This window comes from Montipora foliosa, chromosome 1 (assembly GCF_036669935.1).
Source record: "Montipora foliosa isolate CH-2021 chromosome 1, ASM3666993v2, whole genome shotgun sequence".
Lineage (NCBI taxonomy): Eukaryota > Metazoa > Cnidaria > Anthozoa > Scleractinia > Acroporidae > Montipora > Montipora foliosa.
The window spans coordinates 59022772-59036687 of record NC_090869.1 but is presented as its reverse complement, the minus strand read 5'-3'; the positions used below and the strand labels follow the sequence as shown (position 1 = coordinate 59036687).

The 13916-nt window shown below is 40.3% G+C and overlaps 1 protein-coding gene across 1 annotated transcript in view; it reads right to left on the bottom strand.

Moving 5' to 3' along the window:
- Window positions 1-13633: 13633 nt before the first annotated feature.
- The window catches only part of LOC137971774 (adenosine receptor A3-like), a 2038-nt gene continuing 1755 nt past the window's right edge, over window positions 13634-13916 (bottom strand). Inside the window, exon 2 of the mRNA XM_068818543.1 lies at window positions 13634-13916. This exon is cut by the window's right edge and continues 298 nt beyond it. Within this exon, the coding sequence (XP_068674644.1) occupies window positions 13634-13916 (283 nt within the window).

The following is a 13916-nucleotide window of genomic DNA, read 5'->3' as shown; positions in this document are numbered from 1 at the left end:
GCTTTCAAGAGTAACTCCTCGAATGCTGCAATTTTTGCAGAAGACTATTGACGTCATCTTAGCCGTGACCAATGACGTCACCAAGATGTCATGTCCACAGCGGATTCTAAAATTCACCAACTCCGCTGATGTTTCAGGTAGGAGATTACCGGAGCCCGATAGATTTGCAACCCAGTCTCTACTTGTGAAATAACAATTATCGTTAATTCCTAATTTGCTCTGAATTTACTATAGATGGTTTCAATCACGTGATAAGGCAGCCATGTTGGTGCACAAAACAATAGCAATTTTCATTTTAATAGTCAAATTCCAAAAAGACCTTTTTTTTCAATTGTTCTGTGAACCTACATTGCCTGCTGTGACGTCAGATGAAAACAATCTTTTACGGAGCCCGATAAATTTGTTGACTCATCGCTCCCTCGTTCCCAGGACTTTTCCCTTCACTTTAGGGTGGAACGAGAAAAGCGAAGGAAAAGGTCCTGGGAACGAAGTTGTTACCCATAATTGTTACTGAATGATTTGGGTGACTCAACAAGAAATTATAAATTGCCCATATGATTGTAAAGCAACAATGATAATCATTTGGGGTTAGCTATGAGACTTTGTTATACAAGCAGGAAACAAAAAAAGAAGCTTTTTTTTTAAAAAATATGATTGTTTGCATTCTGACTGAAAGTTAATAGCTCTTTTCACGCGCCATGATTGGTTAAATAGGAGGTGTTCAGTTATGTTCAGCAACTATTCATATCCCAGCAGCCGAAGCAGCATAATGCGTCTCTCGTCTGTCTTTATACATGGCAAAAAAATTGAGTAACTAAATGACGCTGTAAAATAATAAAATTGCCCAAAGTCGTCCAGACGCATTTTGCGTCTCTAGCAGAAAAACGGTCAAACATGACAAAACGTATGGAAAATGAATAACGTATTGTAACTCGTTTAGCTTTTCTGTGATTATTATAGTATTCCGGATTTAAGCCCCCTACGTCCTTCCTAAGCCCATCCAAAACCCCTTTCAATGTTGCGTGAGTACAGGCCTCATATGTGGTAAGAAAGTCTAATTGATGAACTGACATTTTTGTTTCGTCACCTTTTCGTAGAGGATGGTATGGCGGCATGGGGCGTGGCGTTGCTTGCGATTGGCATGATTTTGATTGGTGTACTGATAGGCGTAGTAGCAGCGGTGTTCTATCAACGCTGGAAGAAACAGCAAGGCCCACTGGTGACAACACACGACCTGCCCATGCAGTCAAACACCAAGCCAGCCACATAACTAAACCTATTTAATCATTTTTGCCAGAAGCTCATAACCAGAAGTGTCGACCTCTCCCATTTGGTCTTAGCCAATTACTTTACTGTATCTTAATTTAGAATACGGTTCCCACCAAATTATGGCCAATCAGGTTGGGTCTCGTGACCACAACGCCTCTGATTGGCCTAGAACCAAGTAACCGCACGAGAGATTGGATTGATTGTGCTTGATGCAAAATAGTGGATCGCGGATTTTTCGTGCTTTAGGCAAAATCGTGGATCGTGCAAACAACACAATACCGCCACGTTTTTTTGAATACATAATACCGAAAACTGATCAGCCGCATTCCATTACGGATCGAGACTTCTGAGCAATGGACTCCTGTTTTTATTGAAGTCTTTTTTACCAAATAAACGACCTTTTTTAGGTCTTTTCTATCGGCAGTTTTGTGTTCGCAGCTAATCTATTCGAATGATTTCTATAAAAATGACATTTTGTGTAACAGGCAGATACTATTGTTAAGACACAATAAGGCAATCACATAATACTGTAGATATAGAAAAAATATTGATTAAAGCTGGGGTATGTTTAGCCTCAAAGTTCCTATCGAAAACGTGAGGTCAAGAGCCCAAGTAAAATTGTTATGTGTATATAGAGTTCGTTTTGATTTTCTTTGAACGCATCGAACAATCAGGAAAGAGCTGTTTCGACCACCCTGAACTAAATCACGATTAGGACGCCTGCCAAAAAATTATTTCGATCTTTAACTTGGTTCGGATCCAGCACTGAATCAGCTTGTGCTCTTTTTGTTCTACTGTATTGCTCTTTACCGTCTTCGCGTCAAAAGAACCGGGCAGAGGAATGGAGAGATTTTGTATCACTTTAAGTGAAACGGACAACGGCATGCTGGCTGCTTGCTTTGCTTTTCAATTAACACAGTTTGTATTAAGTTGATCGATATCTGTAGCTAAAAGGCACGGACTAGGTTAAATTCAATCAACTTTCTTTGATTTGGGAAAATGCAAATTTCAGCTTTACCGTTTGCCCTTTACCGCGAACGCGATGCAGCACCACTTTTACGTGAAACAGCAAACGTCGGCTGGCCGTTTTACGTTTCACGTAAAATGAGTGAAGCTTGTGACTTTAGCTTCGCGTGACCATCGGCAACTCGGAATAGACTTTGTTTTTTTCGAGTATTTGCTGGAGTTAACAAAAAAACAAGAACAAAAACTCGGAGTTTTTTTAAACGTTATTTGTGGAAAAAGACACTATATAGAACAAAACTCCTAACTATCAAATTTTGCGAGTTTCGATGAAACTGTTTTGTGGGTCAACAGAGAGTCAACGTGAGTTATGAAGAAAATTGCGACAAGGAGTCAGTTATAAACGATCTATAACTATGAAACCTTATTTTTCCTTTTTTGACTTACCGGCAAATGGATTTGTGGTTCTCTTTTTTCCGCAAACAACTTGTTATGCATGTAGAAAAAAGCGAGAAGAAAATTCCACGTATACGGCATACGCAAAAATAGAGACTTTTAGATCCACGTTTGCGGCTAACCTCAAACTGCTGGAAGTGACATGACTAGCGCTTGCCGTCACGTTCGAGGGTAAGTTTTGACGTTTTCAATGGCGGAAGGTAGGTTTTCACGTAAGTAAGTTCCCTCAGCTCTTTATGGCATTGAAGTTACATTATCCCACGTATGAACGGGGCAGATATAAAAAGCAACTTTTTATCTTTCATTCCATGTGAATTAAACAATCAAAAGAGCCGTGGTTTTATTTATTTCGTTGACTGAAACATCAACGCTGAGAATCGAGGAAATTCAATATGGCGGCCTCCGCAGCTTTGCACTTGTTTACTTAAATCTAAATGCACGAACTATCACAACTTCTAACGTCAAACCGCAAATCTCAAACCTCAGTTTGCGGTTAGCCGTAAACGTACATCTAAAGGTCTCTAATGCCTACTTTCACGTAGAAACGGCAACCGGCAAACGTGAAATAAAGCAGGCAAAGCATGGCTACGTGGTCACTAGCTTTTTCCAGCGTTCGCGTTTCACGTAAAGGTGATGCTAATGCTCTCTAAAGCTTCATTTAAGCCGCGGCTACACGAGCGATTTTTGTCTCGGGCCGGTGATGCGACTTTTTTCAGATTTTGTCGCGTCGCCTGCGCGCCAGGGTGGCTACAATTGTGACAAATTTTGGCGACAAATTGAAGGCCGCGCGAATGGCAGACTTCAAGAGACCTGGGCACTAAAAACAGACATTCCTACTTTAATTTCATTGGCTAAATAGTCTTAAGTCGCGTCGCAAGCGCGGGCAAAAAGTTGCAGGTTTGCTGCACGGGCAACTATCTCTGCGATTTTGTCGCGAAAGTTTCAACTCTGGCGACATTTTTCTTGCGATTTTTTCACCTGTCGTCATATTTTTCCATTTACACTGCCAAGGAAAATTTGTCAAGGAAAACCTGTCAAGGAAGCCTTGCTAGTGTAAATAAGGCTTAATTTAATGTGCCGTTGCAAGAAATTGTGAAAATATTTGAAATATTAACAAGAATTCGTCTTTTGGTTTAATAGGCTTTTAACCACACAGAGAGAGACGAGAGACTACTTTGTTCAAAACAACCCTAGGCTTCTAGAACACAAAATTTCTGTTGTTTTTCTTGTTATTGTTTACATTGACGTGCAGGTCATTTCAGATGAATCACTGTGTTTTCCTTAGGGTGGAAAACAAAGACTTAAAAACGAAAACCCTGTGATGACTCGCCAATAAAACAACAACAGAAACTATGTGCTTTGGCATGTAGAGTTTGATATGTTATTTTCCCTGGGGGAGAGAGGAGGTAGTGTGTTGCAGTGATTAGGACGCTTTACTTTGGACCCGGACATCCCGGTGTCACGACCTGTCCTGGGGCCCGTTTCTCGAAAGTCCCGAAAACTTTTCAGACCCGAAAAGCCATTTGTGAAGCTGCCAACCACTTGTTTTGGAAAGTTGATATTTTAACACGTTTTTAAGGCAACAAAAAGCAAAATGACTGTGAATTTTTGCAACTTAAATCCTCTCCGTTCTTGAGATACAAAGTAAATTGTCACACCGGAAAATGGCCCTTAAAGTTTCGGGACTTTCGAGAAACGGGCCCCTGCCCACTTGTTGAATTGACTCTTGTAGTCCTTGATTCAACTTCTCGGCTGCACTTGTAAATAGCAAGATGATATTTTTCTGGTGCGTTTCTTTTAAAAGATCTTGCTCTTTTCAGTTGTTTCGTTTATTGCGTTTCATTGCCCCTCCCCTATGGCGAGGGGTCGTTTATATATATACGGGTCTTTGTGTTTCCGGGTCGTCGATCGTCGTTTTCCAAATCTTCGTCAATTTCGATATTACACCCATGTCGCCACGAAGGTGTTGCATGCAATTCAAATTTCCCCATTTCCTCAGAAAAAAACATGTGAAATTAGCAAAATTCAAGGTTTTAATTAAGCGGAGATAATGTGAGTACACAAGGAGCTTTTTTCAGGGTCTGCTGAAACAAGGTGAAGAAGAAAGTTCGGCTACAATGTTACGGTACGACACGATACGATACGATATGATGTCATACTTCGACTGAGTGACTTCTACGTACAGTTACGAAAGAAGCCTGAAAAAATAGTACGGGCACGAAAGAGATTAAATCCATAAGGACAAGAGCCAAAGGTAATCCAAAGGAACATGTATTTCTCACGCAGAATGAGTTTTCCAAAGGTGACCTGGAGCAAATCGAATCTAACTTACACTGCAATTTTCCAGCTAACAGTCCTGCAACGTCATGGGGACACGAGTTGCGTGAAATTCTTCCTAATGAAACAGGAAGTAGACTCTAGTTCCTTAAGTCGCAATCCTTTCTCAACGTTGCAAGGAATTTTTCATACCTTGCATAGTGTGACATCTGTCCTACAACTTGCATGTGTCGCGAGGGTTGTGTCATCAGCTAATGTAATTGTTCCTGTGAAGTGCATTTCTTCAACGTAATTGCGAGAATGCACTTTTCAATCAATTTCTTCCCTGGCCGTAAGGCAAAACAATTGTCACTTGAACCAAGGTTAATGTCCCGGCTCCTACGAGTCTTACGTTTTGTGGCATGGATGATAAATCAGTTACTCTTTTGCATAGCTACCTATCGTCTTGGTATCAGCGAGTTGAGTTCGGTGACACTTTTTCGGCCTGGACAGGCGTGGCAGCGAGGACCCGCAGGAATATATTCTTGAACCCCTGCTATTTAATATTTTCATGAATGATCTTAATCTTGCTATCGAGGGGTGCAATCAGTTTATGAATTATGCAGATGACACGAATATTCACACCTCAAATCCCAGTCCCGAAGCAATCGAGAATGATATTAATAGGGACTTAGCCAACACGTTGCACTGGTTCCAGCAAAGTGGGATGAATGCAAATCCTGAGAAGTACCAGGCTCTTGTGCTGGGAAACACGAATCATCTTATAAGCATTAAATGTGCGAATAGACTGATTCCGATTTCTGCCAATATTAAGTTATTAGGTGTTACCGGTGATAGATAACAGGCTCAAATATAAGCGACATTTGTCGTAAAGTAGGAGGACAAGTGAATGCGCTGAATAGACTAAAAATATCCTATCTTGTAAGACTAAAGAAGCACTTTATCGCGCCTTTACTCTACCTAATTTCTTTTACTGCAGTCAAGTCTGGTACCATTATTGTGGGGCCAGAAATACTAGCTAGCAAGCTAGAGAATGTATTCTAAACGAGCGCGCTTTAAGATATATTTACAAGGACAATTCTACATTCAATCATACTTTATTAAAGCGGATAGGCTCACATAGTAACTTAAAAGCCCGTGGGATTAACATCAGAACGAGTGATTACAACCTACGCGGTGTAAATGTTTTATCGGCCTCACCTAAGGTGAATAGTACCAAATATGGCCTAAAATGTTTTAGTTATGAGGCCGCGAAGCATTGGAATACATCGTCAGTTCCCACGGCCTGCTGCCGTCTGACCTTGTAGCTCAGTCGGTAGAGCAGCGGTGATCTAACCCCAAAGTCGTGGGTTCAATTCCCACCCCGGTCAGAGTTTTTATCTGTCCTTGTGTGGGCCATTTCCATTTCACATGGTTCATATTGGGTAGATACTTAGCACTTCACATCACACGTCACTCTAATCAGTTAAGTCTGTTTAATTATAAGTGCTGCACGGCCAACGTTTGCAAAAACGTAATCCTTCCTTGTACTTGTACATGTTCATTGCCGTGACTTTAACATCGTCAGTTCCCACGGCCTGCTCCCGTCTGACCTTGTAGCTCAGTAGGTAGAGCAGCGGTGATCTAACCCGAAGGTCGTGGGTTCAATTCCCACCCAGGTCAGAGTTTTTCTCCGTCCTTGTGTGGGCCCATTTCCATTAGTAGGGCTAACGTTCACATGGTTCATATGGGGTAGATACTTAGCACTTCAAATTACACTCTAATCAGTTAAGTCTATTCAATTACAAGTGCTACACGGCCAACGTTTGCAAAAACGTAATCCTTCCTTGTACTTGTAAATGTTCATTGCCGTGACTTTAACATCGTCAGTTCCCACGGCCTGCTCCCGTCTGACCTTGTAGCTCAGTAGGTAGAGCAGCGGTGATCTAACCCGAAGGTCGTGGGTTCAATTCCCACCCTGGTCAGAGTTTTTCTCTGTCCTTGTGTGGGCCCATTTCCATTAGTAGGGCTAACGTTCACATGGTTCATATGGGGTAGATACTTAGCACTTCACATTACACTCTAATCAGTTAAGTCTGTTCAATTATAAGTGCTACACGGCCAACGTTTGCAAAAACGTAATCCTTCCTTGTATTGGAATACATTACCTGGTAATATACGCACGTTCAGCTGGAACTAAGGATTTCGTTAGTAAGGTTCGAAGTTTAACGTTTTAAAAATTTTAATATCTTTTTAATTAATAGGAACTATTGGGGAAACTTTTAATTTTTTATATCATCCTTGCATACGGAACCCGCGCCCGCAGTGCGCGCGGCAGCTATCCTGTCAATCATTTGCCCTTTCACTGGAAACAGGGCATTTCGGTTTTTGTCGATCTATCCCGTCGAAAGGACGCTACCAAAGTGTTTATTCGCGAAGTCAGTACAACTAAATACATTATCAATATGGTTTTGCCGTTTTTCTTACACTTGATTCGAAAATGCCTGCCTGAATTCGTCTTAGAATAGTTAGAAAAAGCACAAATAATTATAACAGCCAAAGCACAACAGCTTACGTTCGAATTCTGCTCGCCGACAACCCAAGTTTGTTGACAAAAAAAATGCCACAAAATGTTTTAAATGGTTTTCTGGCCCTCTATCAATAGCGTTCACGTGAATTTTAAATGGGGTATCGGGAAAGAAAAATTGTCAAGCTGATATATGTTTCGTGTAAACATACATTTTCAAGTTGCAAAAATTTGTATAAGCACTACAAACCTTTTACTGACCATTACTCGAAGGAACTGGATTCCTTTTTAAGCTGCAAGGAAGCCGCTGATGAATTTTGCACAAAACCCTCGGCCCCTAACACCGGAAAGCCAGACTTGGAAAGTTTTTTTAGCGGAAGGCTCACTAAGGAAGAGCTTCTAGAGCTTGCCCTCCCGCAGGTCGCCAGATAGGTGCAAACAAGCTGATTCATTTCCGAAAAGAGTAAGATCTAGAAGGTGCAGTCAAATTTTGTTTCTTGTATTGTGCAAAAATTTATTCAAAACTTTTCCCTCACTCCCAAATAAGAACTTGCTGTGTCTTGCAATTCTACAGTGAATTACTATTAGGCCAATGCGAGAATCAACACCAAAGAGGCACTCCCAGGGGTTTGGGGGAAGAAGAGAACATGGCTTATTTGAACTGGGGAACAGAGTAACAATATCAAAATACTTTAGGGAACAAGGGAAGAAAACCAATATTTAAAGTTTAGGGATAAAAAAGCTGGGAATAAGTTTGAAAGTAATTTGGGGAACAAGGAAACACAAGCAAATATTTAAAGGGAACAAGGAGCCCTCTCCCCAAGGAGGGCCTCATTAAATGTTCTGCCTCTTTAATCCAACAGCTCCAACAATTTTTGAATGACCGACACGAAAAGAAGACTCTCTTAGAGAAATAAATTATTTATAATAACACTTTAGCATGCGAAACAATGCTCAGATGCTTACACGCACCCTCGTGCCCGTGTTTGTAAAAAAGCACCATGAGGTACTCCTTGCAGCTGGTTTAGGCATTGTTTCATCTTTCAACATTGGGCAAAACCAAATCAACTTCATTCTCAGAGGGCACTGGGGAAAGAAGCTAGAAGAAAAAACTAGCCTTAATCCAAGGCAATCTTTAAAGAATAAGATTATTGAAGGAACACTTTTGAGTGCCAACCCTAAGTCTTTTAAAACAAGTGCAAACAATCTTAATAGTCTTTAAATTCACAAAATGTCTCATATTCAGTTAGATTTGGCTGCAATATTCCTTAAAACTATGCAGAACTATTTACCATAAAATGTGGAACATTTCCTGCCTATCTAAATATGCCACAAAAGAGCTCCAAAAAGCAACCAGTTAAGTTTTTAGATAAAGATAGTGTCTCTATGGAGATCTGACACAATGTCTAAAAATTAAATAATTTGATGCGATGAAGACATTGAATGAACAAGCAATAAACAAACTCCAGCAATGTATTTTAGGTTCATAAAGTGGGGATGAAAAAAACAATTCCTCAACTGATGTTTCAATATGCATTTAAATTAATTTTCTAACAACAAGTCAAGGGACTGACTTTTCAGTGTCTATTCACTGGTATTGATTTATGACCATTTATGTTTCCATGATAAGTTTGAAAGTCAATCTGGCAACCACAGTGCCCTATGAAATGGGAAATAACTCTATCAAACCCTTTAAACTAACAGTTTACAAGGGGCACCATTGTTGATGCCCTGCAAAGAACAAAGAATAAATTGAAAGGAGAGTTGGTCCGGAGTTTATCCACAATGGACAGTTAGTGGCTGCATTCACCAATGTAGAGAACAAACACATCAAGTTTCTTCTCAAGCAACCAAGTGTCCAAGGAGCTATTCAATTTCCAAAGAACACTATGGTAGTGTACCAGTACCTGGGTGAATTCGGGTACCTGGCCTGAAATTGAAACTTGTGGAGCCAAACAACTTGTTGAGCTTAGTACTTAAACTGGGTAGATAATTATGTTTACAAGTATTGTCTATTCAACCAACAGTTTCTCCTAATCTTGTGTACCATTCACTTGTTGGCCATAAATCGCTAATTCAAGTACAGATTCAAGTCCTTTCAAATCATCAAAGTTACTTTGCGCCACAAGGAACAAACGAAAAATACAAGCACTGAAGAACAAATTAAACTGCTCAAGAATGCACGACTCCTTTTGAAACAGCAGAACAGGATCCTCGAGTCACTAAAAAAGTGCTGTTAGCAGAACGATCGCAAGTTGTAATCATTGAAAAAAAACTCCACTCCAGATCTGATAGACGTTGGTCGGCAAGACTCGCCAAGCAAGTGGAACACCCAACAGGATTGTTAGTTGTTTGGCACAGCAGATGAACGAAAAATAACACCAATCTTGCCCAAATACAACAACAATTTTTTCGAATTCGGCAGCAGGCAAGCTCATCACAAGCCATCGAAGTTGGCATAAAGCAGCATATCGCTTCACCTGAAGTTCGATCATGGTGGACACAAACAAGAGGTGAAAGAACTTCCTAAGGTCAGACGACCAAATGTGATTGACCCAACACTCGTTAGAGCGGCTCAGTCATCGGACATCAAAGTGCTGAACAAACCAAGGGATTTTGTCGTAAAAATGTTCACTCAGCAACGTCTTCTTCTTCTACAGAATAAAGTCCAAAAGCGATCCTGGTTGTTAATCACATGCTAGCCCAATCCATAAACTGGATAAAGAGGATTGGCAAATTGATTGTCAGAACAATGCGTCATTTCTGTCTGGCTGAGTTCAAAGAAGCGACGGTCAAGAGAGTCACAAGGGAAGGCTGAGCGAATGTCCACTTATCTAACCAATTCGAATGTAAACAATTGGCGTGACATCGGATAGCACAGTTTTTCCCGCTCGCTGAATTCTGATTGGTCAGTTTAAATTTCAGTAGCTCTCGCCGTATGCAAGGATTATATCATAGCTTTTAATATCGTCATCTGGTAGTTAACGTTAATTTAATAGTGAGATATCTGTAAACTAGCTTATGGATAAGCATATTGCCATGTTAAATATATCTATCTATCTTTAGTAGAATTCTACTAGTATACTAATGCAAATGCTGTATCTTGATTGGTTGAGCCATTGAACACTATCAGCCGTTAGTGTGGAGTGGCTGGAGGTCGTCTTGGAAATAAGGACGTTTTTTTTTTTTTTTTTCAATGTTTTGGAGGAAAATTTGGATGCAACTGGGTAATTAAATTTCTGAGAAGTCTATCACTAATCTCGTACCCAGATCTCACTCTGTCACTGGAAATGTGAGATCTGGTAAAGTTCGACAGTACACCATTTTTCATTGGCTACTAAAAAAAGGTTGTGGCAATGCAATATACGCTCCGGTTGGCTTATTTCGCGGGGCACTTAGTGAAGGTTTGGTTTCGCAAGCTCATGTTCTGTTTTGAATAAATTCCAGTTGTGCGGAGGAAAGTTTTGTTTTTTCCGACGCCGGAAAAGCATTACAGTTGAGGAAAATCATTTTAAAAATTTGCGACGTTTGTGTAAATGGTACCGACGAAAGCCCCACGTACCCTGCCACTCGAATAAAGTTCTGCGTAGCTGGCTATGCGGTACGCAGAAACTAATAGAATTCAAGTTGAAGTATGTAATTTATTAAAAAAAGTGTTTCTCGTTCTTAAAGAGTTTCTCGCGAATTAAGTAGTCATCAATCGTGAATTTTACGGTTAGATTAACTACATTTTTCACGAGATCGTGTCAAGAAAATAGCGCTCGTTGTAGTAATTAGGTCTAAGCACTCTTTAACATTTTAGCTTTCAATTTACGGTTTGGTTAACTACACTTTTCACGAGATCGTGTGAAGAAAATAGCACTCGCTTATTGAGTAAACCTAAGCGTTCGTTTCAGTGATTCTGCAATTGCTCCGACAATTGAATAATCTCGACCGTTCAAAAAAAATCGCCTGTAGCGCTTCTTTCTGTTTCGGCTTAAGTTTAAGGTTTCCTTGTCCTCTGTCCAAAAGAATCTCTTCAAGAATACTCTCGAAATCCATGTTTATTCCGCAAAATCACCCAAAATCACAACAGAGAGTACGAACATGCGCAGTGATAGAAAAGCCCGTATTCCGGGCCTCGCTGGCACTGAGTATGCTCGAAATCGAACTTTACCAGATCTCCCTTCCGTATGAACGTGGGAGATCTGGGTACGAGATTAGTCTATGACCTCTTTTAGAAATCTCGAGCTCATAATCTAATTGTTAAATATGGCTCAGTGCTGAGCATTCGTGGAATAAGTAATCCGAAGGTCGCAAGCTCGACACCTCCAAAGGAGCACTGGGGTTTTTTCCGAGTACTTCCGAGTCACAATCGGTAAAGAAGAGGCACTGCATTTCTTCATTCATTTACCAGGGAAATATATTCACCGTCTCCTTTATTATAATTGCAAGTACACTGTTTTGTTTTTTTACATCTGTTAGATCATTTCTAAATAGCTGTCAATTGAATTAATGTGCATTTTTCGTTCCTGTTTACAGTATTGAACTATATACATTGCCTTAACATTTTTATTCAAAGTTGATCGTTGGGTGAGGCTTAAGGACGTTCGCGCCAATTGTTTCTGCGCATCCTTACTGCGCACGCAAATGCACACGCCACGTCATACACGAGCGCGCGCGCTAAGTAATAAAATGAGAAATGATAGGGCAAAAGGCCATTGCTATAGCTTTGCCTGGATTTAACGGTCTTGGACGTTCGGTGACCCCTATTTTTCTTTCCAGAAACGGATTTTTTTTACAATTATCTCCACGTTGTCCAAAAATGAACAAAAAATCAATGTGGGGAGTTAAAACAATTTCAAGATTTCTGCTCACGGGACATCAAATCCTGCCACCTTGCGGCTGCAAGGCGCGTGAAACTGTGGTCGCTAAATGCGAACTTGATCTTTAAGGAACCTCACCAGTTGACTAAATTCACTTAATAAGTCCACTTAAACAATATTTGGCAGAGAAGATTTCACTTCAAAGATTTAATTGCAATATATTTGGGTTTACAGACACTGGCCTTATTCGCTAACGAAGCCCAATTTTGTCACATTTTGGGTGTTTTTCCGGGAATGTTCTCTCCAAAACGAAGTCGGTGACCCCCCATTTTTTTTACATTTCTGACATAACTAACTCATTATCTTACAGTGGTTAAAGTTTCAGAAAAAAATCAATGTTGAAAAATTTTCGCGCGAACGTCCTTAATCGCGTGGGTGGGTGGGTGGGTCGTGGGTAGATGGATCTTGGGTCGTGGGTAGGTGGTTCGTGGGTCGTGGGCGTGTTTGTGTGAAGATAAAGAAAGATATATATTAGCTCCCTCAGTGCTCGGCCCAAATTTGTCTTAGGTATTAGGTCTTGTCTGTTTCGAGAATTTCCAGTCGTTGATTAAAAAAAGGGTTAGGGTTAGGTTTTTTGTTTAATATGAATACATGATGCAGCAGATAACCTAGTAACCTTTGTGGCTGTCTTAGTTGGTGTTTATCGAAGAATCCGTGGGTCGTGGGCGTGTTTGTGTGAAGATAAAAAAAGATATATATTAGCTCCCTCAGTGCTCGGTCCAAATTTTCGAGAATTTCCAGTCGTTGATTAAAAAAAGGGTTAGGGACCCATGACCTACGACCCACCCACCCACGCTGATTAGACACTCTCTTTATCGTTTGACCATTATAGCACAAAACCATGCGTGAACGTTTCCTGGTGTTGATATGAAGCGATCGTATGACACCGTGAATTACAAAGGGACCGGGCAGAGTACAAAATTCTCCAATTGTGAATTGTGAACTTTGCAGAATGTTTTATCTCAGCGTGTTTATTGCTTCTCATAAAAGACAAATTATGGAGTGTTTATAGATGGCTTTTTTGTTGTCATGGGAACTACTTATATCACATCGATAATTGCATCTTGTTAAGCAATTATTGGTGTTTCATATGGTAGCATTATAACTTTGCCCTTATGTGAAACAGTTACGTTGGGTAGATTCGATCCTTCCAAACATCGTGCATTTTGTTTAGAGTGTTGAAACTGGTTTGAGCCTCCTTACAGCATCTCTAACTGCTACGGACTGAGCAAACTATTTTATAAATTGATACCCAACTCAAGGAAATTTAGGTGATCGGAAGCAAGAGTCATAAACGTTAAGAGTCACTTTGGGGGAACACCTGAGCTCGTGGTCTACAGCCCAAAACTGAAGACATAGCTCTTTCAAATTCTGGGATTCTATAGGCATACAAAATTGGATTTACTAGGGAATTGGCATAAGCTAAAGATACCAAAAGGAAGCGCAAATGGATTGTTTGGCTAGAATAGGCATAAAATGGTCTTTTGGAGAATATGAGAAAATGCGAAAGAATGTATGGTAGCAACAACACTGAAGATACAACTGTCACTATGAACAGTGTCTTGGTCAGTTTTCTTTCT